This window comes from Epargyreus clarus, unplaced genomic scaffold (genome assembly GCF_041222505.1).
Source record: "Epargyreus clarus isolate Ecla_fem2 unplaced genomic scaffold, WU_Ecla_fem_2.2 ptg000005l, whole genome shotgun sequence".
NCBI classification, from domain to species: domain Eukaryota; kingdom Metazoa; phylum Arthropoda; class Insecta; order Lepidoptera; family Hesperiidae; genus Epargyreus; species Epargyreus clarus.
Window position 1 is genome coordinate 14,138,353 of NW_027332213.1, and position 18,900 is coordinate 14,157,252.

The 18,900-nt window shown below is 36.1% G+C and overlaps 1 protein-coding gene across 1 annotated transcript; it reads left to right on the plus strand.

Annotated features, from left to right (window-relative positions):
• Positions 1-350: 350 nt before the first annotated feature.
• Positions 351-18,153, plus strand: ppan (Brix domain-containing protein peter pan). The gene is made up of 15 exons (XM_073093733.1): positions 351-479; positions 600-693; positions 5,866-6,010; positions 6,473-6,575; positions 8,757-8,778; positions 12,367-12,557; positions 13,141-13,293; positions 13,826-13,996; positions 14,537-14,659; positions 14,734-14,795; positions 15,404-15,557; positions 16,258-16,358; positions 16,447-16,575; positions 17,179-17,285; positions 17,553-18,153. Exons 1-15 carry the CDS (start codon positions 477-479, stop codon positions 18,023-18,025), a joined length of 2,031 nt encoding a protein of 676 aa, XP_072949834.1. The 5' UTR covers positions 351-476; the 3' UTR covers positions 18,026-18,153.
• The last annotated feature ends 747 nt before the right edge of the window (positions 18,154-18,900 follow it).

The following is an 18,900-nucleotide window of genomic DNA, read 5'->3' on the forward strand; positions in this document are numbered from 1 at the left end:
ATTCAACTTTTATACCGCAAGTCTGCTAAATACACAACAAATTTTATTTTTAATTAAATATAAACTTGAAAGTTAATTCTCCTTTGGAATAAAACTGGGATAACTAATAGAGGTTTTTGAACACTACTTAGACAAGACGACGCCGGAGTGACATTTGTATTTAGATGCGTTCCATTTTCTACAAAGAGTAACCTATTATATAAACAAATGGTTTTTTTTGTCAGTATTTCTAAACTATTAAATTGCATAATATAATCTCTTAATTTTATTAATTAGATGAAAAGTAAAAATAGATTTAAATGTAAAGTCAACAATCACTTTTTAATGTTTGATATTCTATCTGTGTCATTAATGACAATCAGATATATTCTGTACATAGTTTAGTTGTCATTCAATATTTAATTTTCGTTTCGTACGCCTTCAAGCGTTTTTTGTAAAATAATAACTAGTTTATAGTTTTTAATAATAACCTCACAATGGTAAGTTAGTGGATTAATAAGTATTTCGTTTAAAACTAAAGAATCGTCGGTACGTGTAAAAGTCGATAATGAAGGTTGATAAACTCAAGTCGTAACCTAAAAGGTGGATTTTGTTTTCAGGACGTCTTTCTAATGATTAGGCGAAAAAAGTTAACCATCTTCACTGATGCGAAGGAAACTACTACTGTGCTGGAATTAAAGAAAATGGTTGAGGGTGAGTGCGTTGATGTGTGATATGAAAAATATCTATTTTTAGTCGCGAAACAATGTCGGGCGAGCGGAGCATATGTATTGTGTGATGTTTTGCCCATCGGTGAGCATCGGGCTGGGCGACCGCGAGCCTGTAAGAAGGGTGTAGTGTGCTGACCACTGAGCAGTGAGGAGGCCAAGGTCTGATGATTCACTCTCCTTACATGACAATATTTTCGTTCCATACCCACAACAGATGTATTCTAGTTATGATTTTACAAAATTTTACGCTACTTATCAAAATAAAATCACTACTCTTTTACAAATTAAACTTTAACTTTTATTGTATTATCTTATTGTGATAAATCCAATAAGTTTTTGCCTCCATTATAAAACTATTAAATGAACATATTAATTTTGTAACATCCTTCTCAGCATTTTGAAACAATGCAACCATTCATGCTTTCTATTATTCTACTGATAAGCAGCCAGATTATGGCTACTGTTTATCTTTTATAAAGATTAAGATTAATTATTCTTAGTAACATGGTGAATCACTTGTCCTATTCAAACAGTAATTCAAATTATGTGTATATGTGCTTACTGATGTTTTTCATAAACATTCGGAATTTAAGTTACAAATGAATTACAAAGGAGAATAATTAATAATTATTATTGTTAATACTAGTCTAACAAGTACTATTCCTGCTTTTGTAGTTATTTTTCTCTAGATACTTAAATAGTTGAATATCAATAGTAAGTTTAGTGCACAATTAGCTTAAATAATATAATAAATTAGTAGTGCTATAAATAATAGCTGGAATTATATTATTTATTGCATGTTTACACTATATATTTAATTGCCTTGAATAAACCTGAAAACTAGTCTGAATATAACTTGATCTGGTATAAAATCTACTTATATACCAAGTTCATTACAACTTATTTTATAAAAGCTTAGGAAAACAGCCTGAGTAATCTAGAAAAAAATACCAATTATTTTTCTACTGAGATATCAGATTATAACAACAAATAATTTCAATAGTAAATGACACATGTAAGTGATGATAAAATCTTGAATTTTAAGCAGATTTAAATTCTATTATATTCTATTGTTCACTATGTCTATTCATGAAATGAACTATTGTGTATTTTTTATTTTTATGGAAGATCAATTTTTTAATATCATAAATGATGTTATTCTGCAAATATAGGTATGCAAAAAGTTTTTATCACTTTGCCCCATTTATCCTATGCCCCATTTATCCTATTTACTGGCCAGTTCCGGGCATGGTTCTCTTTTAGAATTAACAGTGTTTAGGCTGTATACCATATACAGAATCCATCATACTGTCCAATTGTAGCACATACCTTTAATAATGCTGTTAAGAATTCTCACGTAAATTTTCATGATATTTTTCATCACAGTTATAGCATTTGATAAAATGGTAACTATTGTCAACTGTGTATTAACAATTAATTATTACTAGCTATATTTGGTAACCAAAATATTGAAGAAACTTACATGTCTGCAAGTTCTTTAAAAAACAAGAAGTTCTATAGAGGGTGTGAAGTCCACTAATCCACACTTAGCCAGAATGATGAACTATGGCCAAAATCCTCTCACTCTAAGAGGAGCAGTACCCAGTAGTAAGACAGTAATGGTTTGAGGAGGACAATATTACTTTGGAAATTAGTAGTGACAGAGATTCAATTCCTAGATCTTCAAAATTGTCTATCTAGCCACTACACTATCACTGTACAAATAGGATTAGTGTTCTACTTAAATTACGACACAAACGCCATTGAACTGAGAATTTATAATAGTAGTTAAGCTGTTTAGTATTAGAAATAAATCACAATGTCACTCACACATAGAAAAAGCCAAAAACATCCCTTTTACCATCGTCTCCTTCATACATTTTATTGATATTAATTACTGTTAAATTTTACACATATTTTACTTAGGGGCCGTTCAAGTATTACGTAACGCAATTTTTGAAGATTTTTGACCCCCCCTCCCCCCGTTGTAACGCACCGTAACGTTTTTCTATACCCCCCCCCCCTAACGTTACGTAACACTCAAGTGTCAATTTTTACCCTAAACTCGCTAAAAAGTTATGTTATAGTTTTTATCCTTAGGATACTTTTACTTACATATTTACTTTATAATACTAAGAAATAAAACAAGATATTTTTAATGCGAATAAGAGTAAAAACTAATAAAACATCAACTCATGGGCAGGCAAAAATATACTTGTCCTTTTTAACTACACCTACAGTTGCTGTCGGATCAAACAGATACTCGATGCGAATTAAGTATGAAATGTCAAATGTGTGAAAATTCGGAATTGTTCAGTCGTGTATCTATTCCGAATCTATACGAATGTCATTTAGGTGGACGCCGCGCCGGCTCACGAAACCTTTAATGATAAATCAAACTACTATTTCGATAAATCTAACGTTGACGTTGACAGTCCTAAGCCTGTATAAAGTATGAAGGAAAGATTACAATTCATTATTACTAGTGAGTGCGCGTGCAAACCTTACCTTACGTATTGATACAAGGCATGAACGAACTAGCTTCTTAGTCCAAGAATAAGTACCTAGTCCACACCAAATTGTACTAACTAATGAGACTTTATGGGACTAGGTGGAACAGGTTTCTGGATCACGTATTTTTAAATACTAGGAACAGACATACCTAGTCCCAAATTTACCTAGTACAACCCATCTCTACTTGTCTATAAACACTAACGAATACTGACAACGGAAACAACATTAAATGACGTACAATACAATCTAGGGATTCCCCGTGAAATATGAACGAAAAGATTTGCCAACTTGCGAGAACAAATTAAAAATGACCACCAGACTATACAAAGAGCGTGTTCAGCCTAACTAGGTCTCCTGAGTATTCTAAGTTAGTTTAAGTATAGTCAAAGCATACATACTGCTATACTGTACTATACTTAGTCTAACTCAGAATACTCAGGACTTAGTTCGGCTGAACCCAGTCATTCAAGGGATTTCCCGTAAACGTAAATGAAAAGGTTTGCCAATTTAGGAGTTTTAATTCCCTATCTTTTTATTAAAAAAATGTTACGTAACGTGTATTACGGAAGACCCCCTCCCGCCCCTGTAACGCATCGTAACGTTTTACAAGACCCCCCCTCCCCCCCAAATTGCGTTACGTAATACTTGAACGACCCCTTACACCACTTGCCAGTTACTTTTTCTTCATAACACCTACACAACAACCTATGTAATGTCTAAAAGAGATTGCTTGGACGATAAAACGGCCTTTTGCGTACAATTCCGACTAATAACGGCGTACGTATTAAGGTTCGTGAGTCTGCTATAAATATTTTGTCTTGCTGATAATATTGCCAGCTATACTTGCTTGCTGCAACGTGTTGATATTTGCAACGCTGCAATTGCAATCTAGATCCTCGACATCGAAAACGACGTAGCTATGGCAAACAATATCTGCAATATCGTCAGCCTATACTCAATCTGCGATTGCAGTAAATATTGCTCTAGATTGCGCGATATAGGCAACACGACAGCAATAAAATTGCAGCTACAAATTGCCCTTAAACTAGCCTTTTGACGCCCTTATTTCTCCTGAAATGTCTACTTTCAAACATGCAATAAAGGATATTCTATCCGACTTTATTCTTATATATTTTTTTATATAATGTAAGACTAGCAGACTAAGCTGGAAGGCCTCGGAAAACTGTCTCCCTTACCACACCTTTCAAAATAGAACGCAGCAGCGCATAACACTGCTGTTACTAGGTAGAAATAGGTGTGGCGATCGTGCCGCCGGAGTCGAAACACAAAGGGTTATACCACCTTTAATTTATACATTTATCAAATATATTTTTAGCGTATGTCATAGATTTGTAAAGATACTTCGCCGCCTTGAAATTGAATGAAGCCACAAACGGATTATTAGTAAGTTCTTTTTTTTAATTCTTGACAAATAAAAACATTTTTAGAGAAAATTTACGAATAAATAACTAATACTGCGTAATTTACATAATAAATAAATAATTATTTCAAATATTTTAGCACGGAGACGTGGCAAAACTTTTACGCAACTATTTCAATTGTCAAAACTGGGTACATTTTCTTGTTAGGAGTGAGTGATCTTTACTAATCTATGGCGTGTTTAAATATTGTATCCATATGGCATTTTCGAATTACGTTAACGTAAAATGTCGCTACCACAGTGCGCTTTCAAGGCCCTACGTGATCAATAACGTGCGCCGTTGCATTTTCAACTGAAGGTTTATGTAACGTATAAGGTATAGTTCAGCAAGATGTCGTTTGAATTAAATTCGCCACGTTTGTATTGTGTAGGGACAGTCAGCGACGGATTTAGGCACTCAGTTCTGTCTGGCGAGTCATCTGCCCTGTTCTTATTAGTTTTCGCCTGGCGGTCCAAATTCGACCTTAATAGTTACAGAAAATTTTAGTCTTTTTTTTACAAGAACTCGTCAATACAGCATATTCACTAACAAAAGAGACTGTTTGCCCGGTAATTAAAACTCGAGCGTAATCATAAACTTTTCCTTGACTCTTTCATTAAAGTCCGTCAATTGTTACCAAACAACAAAATCAAAGAACAAACAACAGTTGACGAACATAACTTATATATTGTTTAATTGTTTTGTCTACTGATATAATTATATGACGCATTGATAATTATTACAATAAACCTGGGAGACCGGCCATACCTTGTCCTGTTACAAACGTTTTTAGAACTCTATACCTAAGCACTCAACCAGTTAGACTCCAACAGTGCTACCTATACAGTTTACAATAGCCCATCTTTCAAGCTGGAACTAACCACATACGCTAATGCTCGCAAAATTTAGTTAAATCAGTTGACTTCATGTGGACAATGGACATTAACACTTACAAACACATCCTAAGATTCGTCTGTTTTAACCCCACTGCCTTACGAGGTAGGCATTTAATTAAAATTTATAGAATTCTTGCAACCCATCAAATCGTGGGCATTTGTAACAGAGAAGTTACTTAAACGTTGCCAATTTTTAAAGAAAATTTAATATTGTACCTTCTAAGAACTCCTTGTTACAGATCTTTTTGAGTGTGTGCTTATTTGAGTGATATAGTACAAACGCAAGTGTCACCTAAATGATATTTGTTAATGATTGATCCCCAGGTATCCTGAAGGTGCCGCCGCCGGCACAGATGCTGTTCAACAAGGACAGCCAGCTGATGGAGGACGAGAAGACGCTCGCGGAGTACGGCCTGACCTCCAACACCGCTAAGGCACAGAGCCCCGCTCCCATTGGACTCGCTTTGAGGTTATTAAATTATTTATATATCAACAAAAATTTGGAAATGTAAAGAAATTGTTTGACATAGCAATTATGACACCACTTTACTAGGTGGTACAAGTCTAAATTGATTGGTTAAGGGTAAAATATGAATGATTCGGCGTCGTTTAAATTTATGATGTCTCGTCGTAAAAACCTACGCATTAAAAATTACTTACGAAAATGAGTGATATTAGTTAATTAATTAGTTAGATTGAGTATTTTTATGAATGCCGAAAATCTCTTTTCCCACAAATCGAACCACGAAGAGTTCTACTTTCTTTCATGGGCAAAAGAGATAGTATTACGCTTTACAACATCTAGGCGCGCGTCTACACCGTCTACGTAGCGTGTCAGCCAAGTTAAAAAAATGCCAACACTACACTGTGCTGTTATAATTTCCGAAAACAGAATGCAAATATTAATATAACTTATATTTGTTTGAATCAGGAAGGAAAACGGTGAATTCGAATCATTGGACCTGACCCCGTACTCGTCGCCGCCGGACCTACCCGATGTGATGAAATCCCAGGAGACCAACGGACAGGAACAGGTAAACGATTAGGTAGATTACATGCTTTTAATCAACTTGTTATGTTAGTTTGTAGTATACATACATGATGATCAAATATGTAACATTGCAACGGAATTTTAATCCTGTTAACGGATTCGTTTGAACTTTTGTATTTAGTTTAGATGACAATCCATTATTAACTTGATGTGTCACACTAATACCAATATGGCGAACGTTCCAAAAAGGAGAATTTATTTTTTATGCACTCCTATGATATGAGTATCAAATGCAAATATATTCGGAGAAGAATACGAAAATCAAAATGACTTTACAAAAAGCTTGTTTTTTTTTTAAATATAAAGTGGTGTCGAGATTACAAAAAAATTGTTAACTGCATGCAAAATAAATTTACGGTTTTGGCCCTGTTTATATATACTAACATTTAGTCAGTAGCAGGACGTGATAGAGAAATCAATTATTTTCTATATCACTGCTGGTGCCTGCGCGGCTGTGTTACGATAGATATAAATACATATTTTAATTTTAAGATAATACTATTTTAGCTCTTATGTAATATTGTATAAAAAATGTACACCCTTAAGTACAAATAACTAGTATAGTCCGCACCAAACTTCTAGTCCGCTCTGAAGTTATTGCGCGCAGTTATTGTTAGTAAGGGCACACTAACGCAGCTCTTTACCCGCGGGCGAGAGCGTACCGCGCTATCTTCGTCCTGCTAATATCTACAATTTGCTGTCCTGTCACTAGATTCTATGTTCAGAGCGGAATAAAAGTTTGGCGCGTAGTCAATCATTCTAAACACCTTCATAATACGAGTATGTACCTGCTTTTTGAGCAATTACTAATTACATACTACCACGTCTGATACGCTCTATGTCGACAGATGGAAATGGTTAACGAAGTATTGATTATTTATTTACTATCACCCCCCTTCCAGATGGACCAGCACTAAGCGACCCCGGGGACAGCAGCCGCCGCGCCCGCAGCGGCCAACGGCGATATTCACTATTTTTTTGCATATGAACATATTTTGTTAACAATTTATCGATGATTTTCGCTCGATTTTAACGCAACTGTACAACAACACGATTATTTGTATGTAGCTGTTTTTAAATGATTTAATTTTGTGACGCTTTGCGAGGATGTGGCTTCATTTTGTAGAGGGTCGTTAACTAAAATTCATGAGACAGGTTATTATAATATTTCCATGTCGTGATAATTATATTTATTGTAACTAGATGTTTGAACTCGACGTCTGTATGTAGTTGTAATGTCACTCGATTACCGTGTTGCTTGGTCTTATCGAAGTACTAGGGGCGGGTTTACATTCGGCTACTGTTCGCTTCTTTTCGCTTTTTATAATGATTTTGTGTAGACCGGCCCAAACATTGGAATTGGGGAATGGAGGATGTGGAAATCGTCAGTCTTTTTTTTAATATATATTCAACTTTCTCGGGTTATATAAACTTTTCGTATAGAAAATCTGTAATATTCAATACATTAGTGTAAACCTGAGAATGATTGAACGTAAAGGCTACAATTATGTCCTCCATAACCGAATTAGGACGGCGTCTTGCTCGCTAGAAGCTTCACCCAAATGTGTTTTGTAATGGGAACGGCGGTCACAGCTTCACAAAGATGGCGCCGCTATCTTTATTTTAATCTCAATGAAACAAATAATTGTCGTGGTCTACCGGTCTACTAGGTATAAGTCTACTGGTCTACTTAACGCTTTGATTTTACACCACGACGAATTACGATGACATGACGCATAGATCGTGGCGCCTCTAGCGGAAACACTTCGCAACCGCCGTATCGATACGGAACATATACAGTATCTGTATCATACTAGATCTAAATCGCTTGTTGTCTCACGTAAGCTAAATGTAAACCCGGCATAAATTGTTATTAGAACGTTCGATATTTAAATAAATCTTGTCTATTCGTTTAGTTCTGTCTCGAACGTGCTTATATTGTTTGCTGCATAACAATTAGTACACTAAAATATGTCTCTACTACTAATTATTACACCAGCGTATGATTTTTGTCATAGCTTCATGCTTTAACTAAGGAATACCATTTTAATCGTCATAAGTGTCCTATTTAAAGGAATTTCTCGTGTCATTAACACTGGCAACGTTGTGTATAGTCTGTGGATCATATCGTCGTTTAATACGTAGTTGTTCATATTCATTGTAGATACCGCAGCATTTTAATACTAGTAACTGATTGTTGAGAGTAAACGTCACTACACAAAGTTGTTTCATAATTCTGGACGGTAATGGCCTATAGGCGATTTTTGAACTGATTTTCGTCACTTTAATAGTTCGAACTTACGTTAAATACACGGTACTAATGCCCATACTGAAGTACAACTCAATTTTTAGAGCCAAAAATCTACTCCTATATCATTTAATTCAGATTTTTGTATCTTTCTAACTAAAGTTTCTCGTTTTAACTATATCATCTCCTGCGTGACGCAGATGTCACTACATATTTTCACTCAGCGAGATCTTGGTTCAATACCCGATGAAGCATCTATCTACGCCTAGGTCTACATTATCATCTGAATGTACGTGTGCTTGTCTATGTGTGTTGAAACAATCTATAAATAAGCCTATTTATTTTTAAGTCATTTCCGTTCAGAATTATAGAAAGTGTAACAAGTGTTATCCAAACTCAGATGCCTTATTAATCATTGAGACCAATATAAGCAGCAATAAGTTGTTGGGAGTTGCTTTGTAATGACTTGTACGAGATTTGATAAACCGACTATACACATGCATAGGTATAGCGCTAATAGTAACATTGTAGGTATTCTAAAATGGTCGCGAATGGTCCATTTGATCAATTTGTACAATCATGGTCAATGACCCATTTGATTGATGCGAATTACAATCATGGTCGATGACCCATTTGATTGATGCGAATTACAATCATGGTCAATGACCCATTTGATTGATGCGAATTACAATCATGGTCTGTTCGGGAGCAAGTTGGCTTAATGATGCGCAGCAATAAAATACGGTTTCGGTAAGAGCGATATAATAGTACGTAAAAATCGTTACAAAATATGGAACGGTCGAGCGTGCGTCTGCGCTGAGGTTTGTTCGCGCACTGGCCCCCGCCCGCCGGTGAGGTCAATGCCCCCGGTGCGCGGTCGTTGGCCGCAGTCCCCGCGCTCCGCTCCCCTCGACCCGCTACTTGCGTAGACATGGTCAATGGCCTATTTGATCGTCGCGAACTACAATCATGGTCAGTGGTCCATTTGATCGATGTGAACTACAAAGGTACTGCAACCTGCAACCAAGGGCTTATTCCAACCAAAGGGTTTTCTCAGGGCTGGCTTTTTAGCACACGAGCATGCAATCCAGCTGATGGTAAGTGGCTACTGTTGGCTGTGGACATCTATAATCAACTCGGATAGGATTAACGGCTTTGTCGTAAGACAAAACACAAACTACTCTGTTACTATTAGTCTTACATTTGTATACTCCTAGGAATAGTTGGTCACAATCATCTTTCGGGTGTTACAAGCCATTTAGTATTTGAATTGTAAGCTAATTACTCTACAATGGCAGTACGGATGTAATAAGGGATTGTTGCCAGCTAGAGTGTACGATTTTATTAAAAATAATACGGTATTTAATTGATAGTATAGAATGGACTATAGGTAATAGCTAATTTAATAGGGTAATATAGGGGGCTTTTATATACTTGAATCCGGATTCCCTTCGTGTAAACAATATTAGTTGTGATTTGAATGGTTATCTTTAAATTTAATCGAATAACTAGTTCCTGACAAGGAGGTTACTAATTTGTTTTCGATATTCTTCGTGTATTTTGTACGTGGGATTTGTTCGCGCACCATTAGTAGTTAGTGTCGTTTGGAGTTGAGTCTCAGTACACTCACAACCTCATCCCCTCAACTCTGACGGTGGTGCATTGACGTAACAACATTAACTGAACATGACACCTGTAGATGGCGCTAATTTAAATCAAATTTTTGCTCTCAAGTCTATTTTAGTTGTAATGTATTTGTTAATAGAGGTTTTTTAAAGTATGAAATATTTAACATGTATCCAGTAATGGTAAGATTTAATATAATGTGTATATTGAAAGGTTTATTCATCACTAGCGTTCTGAAATAGACGTATGCGCGCCTCTCATTCGAAGTCGGTCAGTTAATGTTTAGTTCATTATAACTCATCAAGTCCGGTGCGTAGCTAGCTAATATACAGCTTCTTCAATCATTCTAACTTTGGACTCGTTACCAAATTTTCAGATTTTTTATAATCCAAAAGTAGTAGAATAGTTGGATATAAAGTGATATGGCACATTTATTGCACCTAAAGTAAGATGGAACTATTTCGTTCGCCGTTAACCACTACCACTGGTGTGTGAAAGTTCACGCAATATTTATGAATTCGACTTTCGAGTTACCCGTGGTAGGGGATATTCCTGAACGAGTCAAATAAGGGAATAATGTATGTCAGTGAATAAGTGTCTCATTAACTCATTGTACTCAACATTGTTACATTTGCTGGTACAAACACTACTGTGATGAACGTACACAGCATTAAAGTTATTCTATATAAAATGTATTAGTCATTTTCACGGTTTATGTCCGCGATGTAGCGGTATTTCGTGTACCGCTGTGTCATGAACGATTCGAACAAAGCCACTGTCGACATAATGTTAGACTCCAAGGAATATCTAGAGTAGTGTTTCATGTGCAAGTATGGGAAATCTAAAAAGAACCAGCAAGAAATAAAGCTGTTTTGATTTTTATTTGTATTTTTTATTTAGTAGCCCACTCGCCTAAAAAATATTTTAAGGTGTTGAAGAAGTTGCCGTAAGATCGATAGACTTTATAATATACTTATAAGAATATATTAATTATTACAGATTCTTATAATTGTTACAAAATTTACTGAATAAGGTTTCTTAAAACCACGACATCTTTGTAACTACACATCGGGTTCTAGCGAGCCTCCAGGCTCTCTTAAACTGTATGCGCCGACTGGTGTCTCCCTATCACATTATTAAACGTGTATTTCTGAAACAAAATGCTTATAAAAACATTACACTGGATGTTATTTGAATATAGGGGATATATATATTAGTTACGTGCAAGAGACAGGCCTACACGTTAAGGCTGCATCACGCCAGCCCTACACGGTGCTTACGCTGCATCATAGAGTATTATTATACATGTTACGCTGCATCGTGCCTTCGCGGAATGCTCAACGACGAGGCGCGTCACTCGTGCAGAACAGTTCACCTCCGACGCGGAAATTGACTACTTATCATATATATTTTGTTACAAGTTTGTGAAGAGAAGACAATTTTTGTGAGGAGAAGGGTTTGTGAAAATTTTATATAAAATTATTAATTCGTTCGTGTAAATAGACTTTCCTCGACGCCCAACTCCCCTGAGTTATGGAATAATGTTATGATTCTTAAATAATAATTATCGCAAACATATTGTTTCAGAACGTTATTTTGTCTTTCACTCTTTCATAATTTTGACAATGACAGTTTATCTGTCATACTTTGTAGAAGAGTAAATGTACAGAAATCGGTTTTTATTATAATAATTTGACCTGGAAACAATGTGAAATTAGTTCGATCAACCATATTATTTAAACGTACCTAAGTTTAGTCAACAAAGCTACTCACTTTTAGTGTATTAACATAAAATCTAGTCAGGCGTGATATAACCTCAAACTGCACGTTGTTTACGTTTCAAAAATCAATACAATACCGAGTTAACTAACATAGTATTCATAGTATAGTCACTTGTGAGTAAAGATGGGTAAACGTAAGGGGCGATGTGTGAAGAAGAACGCAGCGACGAAGGAGGCGCTGGAGCCGGAGCATCTCGTGAAGGCGCCCCATTCCTTCGTCATCCACCGCGGACAGTGCTCGAAAGACCTCATGGACCTCACCAAAGACTTCAGGAAGATTATGGAGCCGTTCACAGCGTCGCAGTTAAAAGTTAGTATGTTTTATGTATATAAAATTTGTTTTTGAATAATTATCTCCAAAATTACCATATGTTAAGTCAAAAATATTTAAAGTAAATAATCACTATGATTATTGCATATAAGTTTTGAGCTAAGTGAACAAATGAGTGAATTATAATAACAACATCAATAATAAAATAAGGCTAGAAGTGCAAGGAAAGATTGTAGATATCTACTACTCTTTATATCCTATAATATGGCTTGCTGTTTTTTCATAACTGTGAGAGGTCTGGAACACCCTCCGGCTTGCATCACCAAACAGTTTAGTTCAGTAGCCTTTGGGCATAACTTTTAAGAGCTCTTATATTGTTTAACATGATAGTTATGAGAAGAACTAATTATTTGTAATAGTGAATTAGCAAATTATTGTGTAGTTCATCTGATGTATTGCCTATTTCACTATTGGTCACCTCAGTAAGTCAGCTAGCATCTAGTCTACATCCTTCTAGTAAATCACAAAACTTTATCAGGCTAGACATAAGTGCAATGGTTGCACCTTCACAGAAAGCAATGCTCAGTTTTTATATATTGCTACAACACTATGTTATTTTTAGGAAAGAAAGAAGAACACCATCAAGGACTTCCTGGCAGTGTCAGGCTACCTGCACGTGTCCCACATGATGGCCTTCACAGAGACCGAGCTGGGCTCTTACATGAGGTTGGCTCGCTTGCCCAGGGGACCTACGCTCACATTCCGTATACATTCTGTAAGTTTATGATTTACTTAGGATTTTTAAAGCAGAATGTTAGTATTTTAGGTTGAAAATATATGTGACATGTTTTATGCATATTGTTCTGCTGCTATTTCTACTGCGCCATTGTCAACATTACTGGTTCTGGTTCTGGTTTAAAAGATATGCTAATGAAATTTGTATCTTTTTGAAATGAAGAGATATTCACCATTATAATATTGATGCTTGAAAGGCAATACCGAAACAGTGAGTAAAATTTACAAGAGTGACTTGAAATATTAAAAAATAATAATTCACACAATTCTTGAATTGGTAATATTTCTTTGGCTGTTAAAATCATTTCAATCCAACAATCAACAACAATAAGTGATGAATTGTATGGTATGGGTATAGCAATAACCATAATAACAGCTTGTTTTGCAAAAGCTTCTGAGTTTGATCCTCAACTAGACAGAACTCTGAATGAAGACTTGAAATTTCTGCTCATCATTGTGTGCGTCTAAAGTGCATGGTGAATAAAACTTTATAACTTATGATCTACTCACAGTACAGCCTCGCCCGTGACGTGATCTCCTCCCTCCGCAAGCAGTACGTGATGGAGCGCGCCTTCAAGCACGCGCCGCTCATCGTGCTCAACAGCTTCTCCGGCGAGGGCATGCACATGAAGCTGATGGCAACCATGTTCCAGAATATGTTTCCGACCATCAATATCACTACCGTAAGTATTACCATTATTGTTATATTTAAGTACTAAAAAGTTCTCTTTTTATAATATAGAAGGTGGTAGAACCCTTTGTGGTTCAACTACGGTAGCACCACTGCCACACCTGTTTCTGCTTCATAACAGCAGTATTAACCACTGTTTTGTTCTGTTTGAAGGGTGTGGTAAGGGAGACATACTTTTCTTAGGCGTTCCAGCTTAGTTCTCAGGGGTAGCAGCGTATCTGTGGCCGACCTCAGGTCACTTACCGTCAGATGGACTGCATGCTTATCCTACATTATTAAAAGAAATAAAGGAGTAGCAGATGAGCATACACTCTATCTAGCTACTGCCGCCCATCGATATCTGTATCGCCCCTAGATAAGATAAGATTTCTACCTGAAGTCAGCCATAGATGCACTACCCCTGAGGACTAAACTGGAATGCCTTTGAAAAATATGTCTTGCTTACCACTACCACTTAAGTATGTATTCTTAGATTACCTGGGAAAGAAACTTATTTCTTGTACAAAAACTGTAAGATTTTTTAATGTTATAGGTGAAACTAAAAAATATTCGTCGTTGCGTGCTGATGAATTACAACCCGGCGACGAAGATTATTGATATGCGCCACTACGTCATCAGAGCTACACCTGTAGGCCTTAACAAAGGAACAAAAAAGGTATATAACATATACTAAGATATAGAAATTAAGTTTAAAAAGTTGCTGTTAAAAATCAATGTTAATTATTACAGATGGTGCAAGGAAAAATCCCAAACCTGAATCGGTGTAAAGATATGTCAGAATTCTTTGACAAGTAAGTTCAAATATAATATTTTTTGCTATTAAAAAAAATGTTATACATTATATAAATATTTTTATATCACGGCGTGCGTAAATTGACGTTTTACGCACGCTTCGCGTGCGCAAAACCCCCATTTCCGACCCCGTAATATAAAATTTTATACAACACGCGAACGAAAAATGTTTTTCTGACTCGTGTGATTGCAGTCCTCGCCTGCGGCTCGGCCTGCAAACTCACACTTGTCAGAAAAAAATTTTTCGTCCTCGTATTGTAATGTACTATTTTACACATAAGTATCTCACTAGGCCCGCATCTAAATAAAAATACAATAATCAATATGCAAGCATTTAAATGAAGAGCCTAGGTTTATCATATTCATTTCACTTTAAATTATTTAACAGTAAGGCTTTACTTTTCAGTTTTGAAATATTGATTGACCTATGTTATAAATTTGATGGGACTTTTATTAGGTATTTAGGTATTTAGGAGGTAGCTGATGTAATAAGGAGTAACTACTTATATTTTATAAATAGCTGTGCCCCGCGGCCTCACTCGCGTTATTTATTTTTAACGCGGGTGAAACTGCGGAGCTCAGCTAGTTTATTAATATGTTTGCACAGAGCGGCCCTGCTATCTGAGAGCGAGTTCGAGGAGGATCAGACGAGCCACGTGGTGCTCCCGCAGGCGCTGGCGGCGCGCGGCGCGGCGCAGCACTCGCGCTCCGCCGTGCGCCTGTACGAGCTGGGCCCGCGCATGGCGCTGCAGCTCATCAAGGTGGGTTTAATATAGGAGTGGCAGACGAGCATGCAGTCCACCTGATCCTAAATGGCCACTGCCGCCCATAGACATCTGTAATCAACCCCAGATAGGATTAGATATTCCTACCTAAGGTCGGCCACAGATGCGCCCCTACCCCTGAGGACTAAGCTGGAACGCCTCGGAAAAGTATGTCTCGCTTACCACACCCTTCAAAACCGAACACAGCAGCATGTAACAATGCTGTTATTAGGCAGAAATAGTTGGGTGGCTAAAGGTGGTTCTGGAAGGTAAAGCTAGGGAGTGGGAGGGGGGAGTTGGATACCCAATCCCGATCCTGGCTACGCCGACTGTGAATATGATTGGTTGCTAGATTTGACAGAGGGTGGACCTAGACCTTTATATTAATTTTTATCTTTAAAATTTAAAAAAAAACCATATAGTTATGGCATATTTTTGAAGTTACACTTCTTTTAGCGTTTGCAAAGCGTTTGGAAAAACACCTTACAGTGTATTTTTTACGTTTTAGTATTTGTATATTTATAGTATTATATATTTGTAGTATTATTTACTTTCGTCTATTATTCGCTTGCTGAATTACAATTTGTTTAAATGCATAAAACATATTTTATTTATTACACCAGACAAGCATAACTTCGTACATGTATGCTTTTTGTGACATAAAAGCAGACCTTTGCAGTATTTAGTTTGTTTACAGGTGGAAGATGGACTTATGGACGGTGAAGTGTTATTCCACGAGTTAGTGGAAAAAACTGATGAAGAGAAAGCTCTTATCAAGAAGAAAAGAGAAGCTAAGAAGTAAATAGCATTTTAAATCTTATATACGCATCCGAGTTTATGTCCTTCATATATTATTTTGTTATAATCTTACTTTTACTTTAAACAGACGGCTGAAAGAGAAACGCAAGGCTCAACAAGAGGAGAATGTTAAACGTAAGCAGAAGGAGAAAGAAGAACTCAAACAGAAGGCGTTGGAGGGTATTAAGAAAAAGAAAGAGTTGACAGAGAATCAAAGGTGAGTTCTATAATAATTTTCATTTCTAGAGTCATCGTCGTATTGAAACGCGTTGCGGAACGTCGTCATGGCGTTCTAGCACATAGAGCATTTCAGATTTATATATGGACGTAGTTATGTAAAATGGATCCAACCCACAAAACCCGTGTTTTTAGTTACTATCACAAATGGCATCTCCACATAAACTTTCGTATATGCAAAAAATATTCAAGCTGCATGGTACATTTTTTCTTTTGAAATATACAGATAACTTAACTTTTACTAAAAGACCTATTTTCTCAAAAGCTAGTTTTGGTGGTTGGATCTATTTTGCATAACTACGTCCATATGTATTCGTCTTTGGGTGTAGAACTCAGTGGCGGCCCTAGCAAAAATGTTAGATGGTGCGACATCTCATGGTGGCGCTCTCTTGGTCCTGGCGACGTTTTTTTAGCTCTCACCCTATAGTTACGCTACAGAATATGTATGTTGCAGTCAACTAGCTAAAGTAGCCGTTTAATTAACAGCCTAGCCTCTTTACTAAACAGTTAGAAACAGTTTAGATCTCTTATACAAAATCGATTGCATTGTGTTTTTACTAACTTATTCATTATTATTCATTAGGTTAATGGAGTTGGCAGCTCAGGAGTCACAGAATGTGGAAGACATGGACCAAGACGAGGACGACGCTGAATATTACAGGCAGGAGGTTGGAGCAGAGCCCGAGCATGGTATTTGTTATAGATAAAGTATTTCACCTAAGGGGTTCCCTGTGGAAATTAAATGATATATGACCGAATCGATTTAAGGGCAGATTTAGGTTTTATAAAATTGAAATAAAAATCTATTTCATTTATTTCCAAAAAACATGTTCATAACCTGTACTAGTTGAATAATTATTGTAAACACTTCCCTTACTTACATTTCTCATCAATTTTTTTACAAATGTACTTGTACTTATTGCTACCAGTATTTAAAAAAAATACATTTCATTACAGATCTTTTTAGTCAAAATCCGTCAAGGAAGAGAAAGTCGGATGACAGTGAAGAGCCAAGAGGATTCAAGAAAATGAGATTGGATAAGAAATTGAAGAAGAAATTCCAGAAAAGCCAAGACACCAGCGGAGGAGCTCAGAAGCAGGGAAAGTTCAACAAAAATAGAGAAGATGGCCAGAGGAACTTCCATAACAAACCAGGTGGTCAGAGAACATTCCAGAACAAACCAGATGGGCAGAGAAAGTTCCAGAACAAACCAGATGGACAAAGGAAGTTCCAGAACAAACCAGATGGACAAAGAAAGTTCCAGAACAAACCAGATGGCGGCAAGAAGTTTAATAATGGCAAAAAGACGTTCAACAAAGGGGACAAAAATCATCAGAATAAGAAAGTGTTTGGAGGGAAGTTCAATAAGAATAAGTTTGGACAAGGCAACAAGAAAGGTGGTAAAAGTAAAGGGAAGGGAAGGAAGTAACTGAATCTATGTAAATAAATAAGTGACAATGGTAAACATTAAACCCTCAACAGTTGAACTACGGATTTCCACCTAAAAGTAAAGTAAATATAATTCACATACATATGTAAGTTGGAAAAAATGTTAAACAAAAATGTTTTTGGTAATTAGCGACCTACATTCGTAATCAATTTTTGCCTTCTGAAGATCGAAATGTGACAACTTTTAGTAGGCAGAAATTCTCAAACTTTGGTCTTAGACAAACTCGATAGCTAGCAAAATCGTAGTTCAATTGTTGATGACTCCCAATTATTGTAGTACATTTTATTTGTAACTCTATGTAGCTCATAGGAGATTGGTGATAAAGAATAATCATAAATTATTTTAACTTTATTCAAACGAGTCAATAATTTAAAACCAATGGTTTGTTGGAATTCGGTTTGTTACAAATATGAACCTGAATTTGCTGCACTTTTTCAAAGAATTCTCGATTATTCAGGATTATTATAAAAATATGTTATATTTTTGGTTCATTTTCTTTTTAACCTATATAGACATTAAATGAGCATTTATATAATACAGTAGTAACTTCGTGTTAAAGTGGAATCTTACAAATGTAAATATAACTTATAGCAAGCGGTCAAGCATTAGGACTTGTGATGCTGTTAGGTCATCTAGATACGGCCATCTACGGTACTACGTAACTTATAATAATCTAATAGACCATTGCTGTTCCCATTAAAGGATAAGAACTGGTTTTATTCACATTACAGTCGACACATTAATGTTATAATGTGAACAGTAGACACGGCAGTCAACAAACCACAACACGTATGCCTGTGCATATCCGGTTATGACATTACGAGGGACTGTAAGGATAGTTTTGTTATGAATAA